The 10,311-nt window shown below is 56.3% G+C and overlaps 1 protein-coding gene across 3 annotated transcripts in view; it reads left to right on the forward strand.

Annotated features, from left to right (window-relative positions):
* The window catches only part of ADCY5 (adenylate cyclase 5), a 164,985-nt gene that overhangs the window by 148,851 nt on the left and 5,823 nt on the right, over positions 1-10,311 (forward strand). For all 3 annotated transcript variants that reach the window (XM_007449690.1, XM_007449691.1, XM_007449692.1), the window contains exons 17-19: positions 2,020-2,049; positions 3,095-3,227; positions 9,490-9,753. In XM_007449690.1, coding sequence (XP_007449752.1) covers positions 2,020-2,049; positions 3,095-3,227; positions 9,490-9,753 — 427 coding nt within the window. The remainder of the gene's footprint in view (positions 1-2,019; positions 2,050-3,094; positions 3,228-9,489; positions 9,754-10,311) is intronic.

Below are 10,311 nucleotides of genomic sequence, written 5' to 3' on the forward strand. Positions count from 1 at the left end.
GCGGGAGGCTGGGTTCCTGGGCTGCAGGGGGCTTGCCAGGGGACTGTTCTGTTGCTCCCAGCTCTGACCACCGGGGCAAAGCAACACAGTGTCTTGTTTCTTTCCCTCCATCCCTTCCCCAGTGGTGAGGGTGGCCTCAGAGCTACTAGGTCCCCTGTCCCTCTACCTCCAGCCTCCTACTCAGTCCTGACCTCAGCCTTCCATGAATTGTTCCTCATCTGTCCAGGGCAGGCTTTGATGACCTATTTTCACCTAACTGCCCTTGCGCCTCAGGCCCAGAGGGGTCAAGGTCCAACAGAGCTGGAAAGCAAGGTGTGTGCAAGCAAGGGAACAACATTTGCTGTTCGTAGGCACTTGTCCTGCCTCGAACCACACAGTTGGACATACGTTTTCCCTTTCATCCTCGTAGCAACTCAGCAAAGTAGGCAGGGCCACCCTGGACGGTTGGGTAGTTTGTGCACTGCTCAAAGGCTCCTGGCTGTGATGGTGAGCAGTTAAATCCTACAGCCCAGAGGTAGCAAGTATGGGGGTTGTGCCCCAGGCTTTCTAGCTGGCAGTCAGCCTGGCCATATAGTGACAGATGTCAGATTTCCAGGGGAGGTAGCTCTGTGAGGGAAAAGAGCTCTGATTTTGGGTCAAATTGAGTTTGAATCTCAGCCTCAGACACACATTTGGCTATTTTTCCTGAACCTCATTATTTTTTCCCAGTAAACTGGGAATAATAATACCTACAGTAGTAAGATATATGTAAAGTGCCTGATATGTAGTACCTTTTTCTTCCCATTACCATCCCCCCCGCACACACATACATCAGGAAGAGCAAAACACGTGAGTGAGAGGTCTGTGTCCCCTGAGAAAATGCAATGAACTGTACTTTCTCTGAGTTAGAGGAAGGGATCCATTCATCCATCTATCCATTCACTGAAAAATATTTATTGAGGGCCTACCCTGTTCCAGGCACTGAGCTTGGTGGTGAAGGTACAGTCATGGATAAAATAGGCAATAACTCCAGTGTCAGAAATGTTACCTTCTTGTGCAGAGTGTCGCCTGAGAAAAGAAAGTTGTTGTGAAGGATCTAAGTCAGACGCAAGGAAGAACTTCTCCACAGCTGTGTAGGGCTGTGGGCAGATGACAGGGAGACGCTGTAGCATCATGAGCGGTGCAGGCTGCAGTCCCTTGGGGACAGGAGAGGGAGGAGGTCGACCCTTCTCCCTGTGGATCAGGGCGGGAGCTGGGAACTTTGCCTCCTCTTTCTCTCCTGCCCCGCCCCTCCCCAGAGCCCCTCCACTCTTCCTGCTTAAGCAGCCACAGAGAATGGAGGTCCTTTCTGGGTTGGGAGACCCTGGTGTGGCTCTAGGGCAGCACTGGCCACTAGATAAATCATGCAAGCCACAGGTATTAAAAAGGCAAAACAAGCAATTAATTTTAATAATGTATTTATTTAACCAATATATTCAGAATATTATTTTCATATATAGTCAGTTTAAAATTATTAATGGAATATTTGACATTTTTCCACAATAATTCTTTAAAACCTAGTATCTATTTTACACTTACAGGACATTTTAACCTGTACTAGCCACATTTTAAGCTCGGTAGCCACATGTAGCTAGTGGCTACCATACTGGACAGTGCAGCTGTAGTGTTTCTCCTCCTCCGGGTGGCAGCGACTGGCTGGGGTGGGAGAGGGGACAGGCTTCTGCCTAGGTGGATGTGCTGGGAGGGCCCCAGGGTCCCAGGTAAGGGCTGGGTGATTTGTGGTCATGGTGACCAGATGCTAATTGGGGCTGGCCTTTCTGCAAGCCTCCCATCCTGAAAGTGACCTTGAATTGGGAAGAGGGGTGCTGGGGGGCGGTGGTGGCAAAGGAGCAGCAGTCGGGGGGGGCAGAAGTAGGAGGCGTGGGGAAGCAGAGCTGGGTGTAGAGGGGCACAGCAGGGGGTGGGGGGCAGCAGAGCAGTCATGGAGGCTACCGATGCAGGGAGCAGCCCTGAACAGCCCTCCCCAACTCCTGTTCACAGAGACTTCAACAACAACGGGACCTCCCAGTGGTGAGTTCAAGCTGTTTCTCCGAGTTCCCCGATACAACCCCTGCCTGCCCTTGGCACTGCGCAGCCAGAGGCCGCCAGCGGTACCCAGGTGGGAGGGGTCCTTGGTGGCAAGGTGGGTGATGAAGGAGGCCCTCCCCTCCCTAGGTACCAAGGGGGCCTCCCTGGGCAGGTGCCCTTCTTTTATGATCTCTCTACCACCCCAAGATGATTTATAGACTCAGTGACCAAGGTCATCAGGATCTACAGGTCATTCCACAGGCCTCAAGCTCTCCCTAGGGGCATGCATGAGATCCTGGGCGCAGGAGAACAGGTGCCCCTTCTGCCACCAGAGGAGAGGAGCAGAGGAGAGGCCTGCAGGGTGTGTAGGTTAGGCCCTGCCTCGGGGCTGCTCCTGGGCAGGGAGTCTACACAGCCTTCAAGGTTTGGGCTCTTTGCTGGGACAGGAGCAGGGTCAGGGACAGCTGTTTTTATTGGGAGGATTAATAATGTTAACAGAAATATAGTCAGACAATAATAGCTACCAGTTTTGGATTTTCTACTGTTTGTCAGACACTGTACAAGGAGTTTGCATACAGTGTCTGTAATTCTTGCCACAATCTTGAAATATGGGTGTTATCCCATTTTACAGATTAGGAAACTAAGGTTCAGAGAAGTTAAGAGGACTTGCCCAAGGTTGCCCGAAGATGGTCAGTATGGCCTGCCTGGCTCCCCTGTTACAACCCCTGTCTTGTCAACTGAGAAAGACCTGAGATGTACACGCTGCCTTTTACAAGGGCCTCATTCATCCCCTGATGTAACCAGAGGGAAGCACCCCAGTGATGGGGGAGAGGGAGCCATCAGGAGAAGAGTGCTGGCTGCTGAGCTGCAGGCTGAGCCGGGGCTGAGCAGGGGCTGCCCACTGAGAAGGCTTCCTGGAGGAGGCACACCTCAGGCAGTTAGAGAAGGAGGGTGAGGATGGGGGGGCTGGAGTGGGAGGTAGAAACAAAGGCCTGAGGGGCCCCAGAGCCCGGCATGAAGTGCCAGGACATCTACCTCCCACCTGCAGCCCTGAGCACGCGACCAAGGTGGCGCTGAAGGTGGTGACGCCCATCATCATCTCCGTCTTTGTGCTGGCCCTGTACCTGCACGCCCAGCAGGTGGAGTCCACCGCCCGCCTCGACTTCCTCTGGAAACTGCAGGTGGGTGGCCCCGGGCTTGGGGGTCGGGGGTGGGGTTGGGTGGGGCGGGACCCCCAGGCCTCATGGCACTTTGTGAGTGAGCAGTTCATCCGCTGGGCTGGGCTGGGCCTGGGTTCTGCACTGACAAGGCGTCCTGCTCACCAGCTGACCGGTGCCCCGCGTCCCAGCGAGTCTGCTCCCTGCTCTCTGGGGCCAAGAGGCAAAACCCTGGAGCTCCAGACAAACCCACCCTTGACAGTACCTGGTACCGGGACTCTGATGGGCCTGGGAGGGAGGCTCTTCAGTCACAAAGACAGTGGGCATCCAGATGCCGGGACAGAGGGGAGGCATGGACAGGCCCAGTTCGTGGCAGAGGCAGCAAGGAGTCAGGAGGGCAGGGGGAAAACAGTGGCAGGAGGAGAGGAGAGAAGTAGGGGGAGTGCAGTCCTGGGGCCGCGGGGGCCTTAGTGCAGGAGTTCGTGCCAGAGGCTTCTGAGCAGGGCTTGATGTGACCTAAACTGGGCTTGAAGACCCCTCCAGGGGAAGATGGCTGGAAGGGGCATCAAAGATCGTCGACAGGAAGTCCAGCCAGGTGGCTGTGCCCTGGCCTTGATGAGAGGTGGCTCAGGCAGGGGCAGAGGTGCTGGGTGCCCCGGCGGGGCTGGAACCCAGCCAGCACTCTGCCCTCCAGGCTCTGTGCCCTGCGCCGTGATTGTGTCCACCTGTGGGAGGGGTGCTGCTGGGCCATGCACAGGGTACTCCGGGTGCTACAGCAGCAGCCCCTGTGGCCCCTTCCGACCTTCTGGACCACCTCAAAAGATGCAGGAGAGGGCACCCAAGGGCCCATGAGAAAGCCTGGTCTTGCCTTTTTTTATATATATATAAATTTAGTTTATTTTATTTTTGGCTGTGTTGGGTCTCCGTTGCTGTGCACGGGCTTTCTCTATTTGCGGCGAGCGCGGGCCACTCTTCGTTACGGTGCGCAGGCTTCTCATTGCGGTGGCTTCTCTTGTTGCGGAGCACGGGCTCTGGGTATGTGGGCTTCAGTAGTTGCGGCACACGGGCTCAGTAGTTGTGGCTCGCGGGCTCTAGAGCGCAGGCTCAGTAGTTGTGGCACACGGGCTTAGTTGCTCCGCGGCATGTGGGATCTTGCCGGACCAGGGCTCGAACCCATGTACCCTGAATTGGCAGGCGGATTCTTAACCACTGCGCCACCAGGGGAGCCCCAAGAGAAAGCCTGGTCTTAGATGGGAGTGAAGGTGGGGTTCAGACCTGTTATTCTAGCCCAGCCGCCTGCAAGGCCTAGCTTAGCCTGGCTTTTTTTGCCTCCCCTGACCTGGCCCCTGTGTGCAGACCACTTCTTCAGCTCATCTGCAACTTGCTTAGGCCTCCTCCATCCTCCGCTTCCTAGTAGAGTTGAGATTAAAGTCTTCGGGCCGGGGCAGGAGGCCCTGGATTTTCACTGGATGCTGAGTGAAGACGGGGGCCTCTGGCTGCCCCTGCTATTGGGTGTCTCTGGTGGGGATGCCCTGAGGCTGCGGGAGCATGTTTTCCATGCGGAATGCCCTGGGTTGGGAGGGGCCTCGGGGGTACCCAGTGTGAGGCTGCACCTTCTCTTCTCCGAGAGCAGCCTCCCAGCCTTCTCCTGACTTGCTCACGCCTCTCTTCTTGGGGAAGCTCCCAGGAGGTCCCCAGGTCTCTCCTGGGGGCTGACCAGGCTTTGTGGGGTCCAGGGCCAACGCCCCTCCACTCCTCTGCTCACACCCCCCGCCTCCCCCAGGAGCCTCCAGGGAGCCCCTCCCAAGGTGGTTGCTGTTGGGTGACCCTGTTGTGTTACAAAGGCCCCGAGAAAGGGGCGGAGCCCAGGGAGGCTGAGCCTGCCACTCCGCATCTTTGTGACCAGCTGCCCCTCGACCCGCATCCCGGGGCCTTGTCCAGCTCCCGAGGACACAGGGTCAAACCGAGGGCCGCCTGCCTGCTGAGCAGAGCAGCCTGGAGCTTCCCCGGAGCCCCTACCTCTGGCTCCCTGGTGCCCAGGCAACAGCAGCTTTCTCGTAGCCCCGGAAGACCTGGAGGAGCCATGAGGTGGGGTGCCTGTCTCTCCCAGAGAGCTGAAGCCTTCCAGCTTTCAGCCAGGGTGAACCTCCCCGAACCAAAACAGCCAGGGAAAAAGGGGTGTGTTGTGGACAAGACTTCCTCCAGTCCCCTTGGTCTGAGGCCCCAACATCTGCCCAAAGCACTCCCGTTGCCTCCTGCGTCCCGGCTGCAGCCCGCCCCCATCCATCCCCCCACCGACCCCAGCTGTGCTGAGGGTTTGGGGAGGTTTAGAGACCCAGTCGATGTCAGGCACTTGTATTGTTAGTGTTTCTCTGCACATGTGGCTGCAGAAACAAGGCATTTCCACTCTATCTTTCCTCCCTGACTTCCTACCCCACACCCATGCACCCCCCCCCCATTTTTATCTCCTTTTATGGGAGGAAGTTTTAAAAAATAACTTTAAACTTACAGAATAGTTAAAAGAACAGTGTAAAGAACTCCACCAGTCCCTTCATCAGATTCCCCAGCCATTTGTCTACATTTGCTCCGTCACCCCCTCTCTCTCTTTTCTGAAACGATGCCCCATCACCCCCCTAAATTCTCCAGTGTCTACCTCCCAAAAGCAGGGACACTCTGCATTATCCCTGTGCTAACTCCCAGTCAGGAAATCAACACTGTCCACCCACAATACCATCCCACCCACAGAGCTGTTCACGTTGTGTCAGCTGTCCCAATTCTGGCCCTGGATCCCATCTGGTGTACCCTATGCATTTAGTTGTCATGTCTCCTGTCTTTCTTCTCCCCTCATGTTTGCCAGTCTTAAAGAGGTCCTTATTCTGTGACCCTCAGTCTAGAGCCCTTGATGTTTCCCATGTCCAGACTCAGGCCATGCCTTCTTGGAGGAAAACCGTGGAACTGACACTGTGCACTTCTCAGAGCATCACCCTGGGGACTCCTCTGTGTCGGTCTGTCCCACCCCTGGTGACATTTACCTTGATCACCCACTCAGGTGGGCGTCTGCCAGATTTCTCCACTGTCAGGTCCCCATCTTCCCCTTTGTACTCAGTTAGCATTTTGTGGAAAGATACTCTGGTATTGCGCCAATATTCTGATCTCCAGCAAACCCCACCCACCAGCCTCAGCATCCGTTGCTGACTGCTGCCTGCCGGGTAGTGATGACCTATGTCTGTCATTCCTTCTGCATTTGTTAATCGGCATTCTCCTGTAAGGCAGGGCTCTCCTCCTCCCCCTCTCATTTACTTGGTCATTCATTGATCTACATCAGCATAGACTCCCAGATTCCTATCGGATTCAGTGGGGTTTACTCTGCTGCGCTCATTTATTTTAATGCTTTAATTGTCCTTGGCTCTGGTTGGTGTGTCTTCAGTCGGCTCCATCATTCTTTGAGCATCTTCTTACTTTCTGGCACAAGAAGATGTCTGGGCCTCATCACGTACTTTCCCTTCAAAGTGCCCCATTCTCTTTTTAGTGGAGAATGGTCTTTAGAAACCCAGACCAGGGCACTCAGTGTGCTCACTGTTCTAGGTCCTCTCTGTGGACAAAGCCAGGAAATGTATGTAGGTATATAGGAACACAGAAACAAACGTACACATACACACATACATATAGATGGATACTACTCCAGTTATCTGTCTGTTGATATTTAAAACCATGAGTTTATAGCAGCACCCCCATTACCAATGCAACACCTCAGGCTTCTTTCTAGCCGCCTCCCCTCCATGCATGCAAATATCATCTCTGGCAGTGAGAACCTCCCCTTCCATTCCTTTCATATATTTACTCATTTGCTCGATGGAACCGACCTCCCACCCACCCCAGCCCCCTTCTCTGCCCTACCATGCCCTCTCCCCCTCGCTGCCCTGCTTCCTTGCACACTGGACATACCACATGTGGCACCCCTTCCTCTGATCACTTCCTTCTTCAGGCACCAAGGGCTCTGCACAAGGGCGGGAAGGAAGGGAAGATTGGAAGGGAAGTGGCTGACCACTTCCCATTTTGAAAACAATTAAGAAGGCCATGCACACTGTGTGTGTGTCTGCGGGCGGGTGGTGAGCGTGTCTCTACCTGCTAGGTGTGTCAGCCTCTCTCCACTCAAGCTCTCTGACAGGCTCATGATGCGTCCACCTCCCTCCATCTCCCCTTGTGCTCCAGGGCTTTGGGGAGGGATAAACAATAATCTGAACACAGGTCCTTGGGATGGGTGAGTGATGGGCCAATCTGCACGCCCAGTCTTATGCAGCAGCCCATTTAGCTGTTGGGTCTGTGGTCATGATGGGTTGGTGCGGTGCTGACGGGGAGGCGGGGAGCCCTGAAGCACCTGCACGAGGAACACCCCTAACCCGCAAGGCCCCCTCCACTCGGCCTCAGCTCTCGGGAGAGCCCATTCTTGTCCCCTCCCACAGCATTGAACTTACTAGGACCAGCAAGCTATCCTGCCTGGGCAGAGCCCAGCCCTAGAAGCAGCTGGCTGTGCTGGCAGCTGCCAGCATGTCTTGGGCAGAGTTCCCCAGATGTGGCAGCCACACCTGGCCAGGGCCTCTGCGCTTGGCGTGCGTTCCCAGCCGCGTCTCTGCTCCCTGAGTCCCCACCCACAGCCTCCACAGCCACCCTGCCTGCCATGTTGGGCAGAGGCTCTCTGGGAAGGCACGTGCCACATTTCTGCCACCTGCAGGCTGATCCGAGGAGCTGAGGCGCTCCAGGGTCCCCAGGCATGTGGGGAGCAGGGGTGGGGGCAGTCGGGTGCATTTTCAGAGGCAGATGGACCAGCTGGGGCTCCTCCACGGGACAGCAGGCGAGAAGTACAGGGATTCCCACTCCAGCCTTCTCTCTCTGGCACACCCGTTCCCGAGTAGGAGCAGGTGGCACTTATTTATGGGGAGGGGGGTGGTCAAACTGTCCCACCTCATAGGAGCAGAGGTCACCTGGCAGGAAGAGAGCACATGCCCGCTGGACCGCCCCCAGGTACCTGAGGGTCCAGGAGCTTCCTCGGGTGTGATCCGCATCCTTGTGGCCACGTTTCCAGTGGCTCCAGGAATGAAGTGGGTCCTCTCACCTTAGAGGCAAGGCTTAGACCCTGAGCCTGAGGGCCCCTGAGCTTTCTCGTTCCCTGCTGGACCCAGTCCTGCAGCCTTGGTGGGTGTGCCAGCCCCTTCCCTGTAGGCAGCCGCCGCCTACCGGGGGGTCCAGGGCCCTAAGAAATAGTCCTGGCCCTTTTGGGTGTTCTAGCTGCAGCGAATAGAAAGGCCTCCATGTGTAGTTAGGGAAGGCCCAGGCAGGCTGGCTAGATCCTTTAAACAGCCCTGCCAGTGATCCTTTGCCTGCCTGCCTGCCTGCCTGCCTCCCTCCCTTACCAACACGGTCACCCCCAGTTCAGGGGGCCATTTTGTTTGCCATTGAGGGGAGGAAGGCTGCAGACTCCAGTCTGTAGCCCCGTGTCCCTTGAACACTCTGGTCAGCTGGCTCGTCGCATGCCGAGGTGCAGGACTACCTCTGTGCTTCAGCCTGTGGGCCACTGTTGGCCTCTTGACCCGAGGGCTCTGCACTGCCCCTTTATCCTGTAGAGTGAGCTTGTCCCAGACCCAGGACCCAAGCTAGGGGAGAACCAAAGTCATCAGTGATGTCCTTGTCCCGCCCAGGTGGGAACCTCGGGGTACCTGCACCTCCTGGCCCTGCGGGTTGCGTCTGGCCCTGGGATGAGTCAGCTCTCAGGGAACCAGGGAGAACGGGCAGCGCTTCGAGCCCTTTTCTCTGTGGTCAGTCTGCTAAAGTGATATTTCTCAAACTGCCTTTCCGATCGCATTTCCCGATATGAAGGGGAAAATGGAAAGTCGAGGAGCCTTTGGGTGGCTGGAGGGCCATTTGGGTGTGGTTTTGGACCATCCCTTTACCCTCCTGCCTTCTCCTCATCTGGGGCACACAGGATCCTTCCGGCCTCTCCTCCGGGACCTGTGTCCACTCAGGGTTCCCCCCTTCAGGATCAATGCCCTCATAGGCGTCGCTTTCCAAGAGGCAGGCGGGAAGAGTTAGCTACCTACAGATCTCTCTTTTCTGTTGGTCAAAGTAAGAGATGCTCTTCATAGAAAACCAGGAAGTAGAGACAGCAGCGAGGATGCAAAGTCAGCAGTTGCTGAAATCTTGGGCCTGCGTTGGCACGTGGGCGGATTGCACTGCCTTTTTCTGAGCAGCACGATGCTTGCCCTCCCTCTGACCGAGTCCTCTGTCCCAGGCCACCGAGGAGAAGGAGGAGATGGAGGAGCTGCAGGCCTACAACCGGCGGCTGCTGCACAACATCCTGCCCAAGGACGTAGCCGCGCACTTCCTGGCCCGCGAGCGGCGCAATGATGAGCTCTACTATCAGTCGTGTGAGTGCGTGGCCGTCATGTTCGCCTCCATCGCCAACTTCTCCGAGTTCTACGTGGAGCTGGAGGCCAACAACGAGGGCGTCGAGTGCCTGAGGCTGCTCAACGAGATCATCGCTGACTTTGACGAGGTGCAGGCCCCGACGCCCCCTTTCCCATCACCAGATGTGAGCAGAGGCGTCAGGCGCTCTGTGTCCCAGGCACTGTCACAGGCATCTGCATACATTTCCTCCCCATCACCATGTCACGATGGGGAGGACGTGGCCCCCGCACGTTAAGCGTCCTGCCTTGGGTCACTGCCTGCAAGTGGCAGAGCTGGAGTTTCAGCCCAGCTGTTTGAATTCGCAGTCTGTGCACATTGGCTGCCCCATCGAAGCCCCGCCTGGCTGACTCACCCCCATCACCCGCCATTCCTTTCATGCCATCTAGGACTGGATGGGGCTCAGGCTGGGACTCAGCATTTGAGAGAGTCCGAGGGAGAAGGAGTTCCCAGGCTAAAGGAAGAGGCAGGACAAAGATGCAAAGCCCTGAACAGCAGAGGCAGAAACAAAGACATTTTCTTCTTGGTTTATTACTCCCTTGTTGCGCACCCAGTGTGTGCCAGGCCCTGGGGATGCTGTGACCAGTAGAGCAGTCTCGGGGCTGGGAGCTCACTGCATAGTGAGCATGAGAGGGACGAGCCCAGCAGG

This window comes from Lipotes vexillifer, unplaced genomic scaffold (genome assembly GCF_000442215.2).
Source record: "Lipotes vexillifer unplaced genomic scaffold, Lipotes_vexillifer_v1.1 scaffold1378, whole genome shotgun sequence".
Lineage (NCBI taxonomy): Eukaryota > Metazoa > Chordata > Mammalia > Artiodactyla > Lipotidae > Lipotes > Lipotes vexillifer.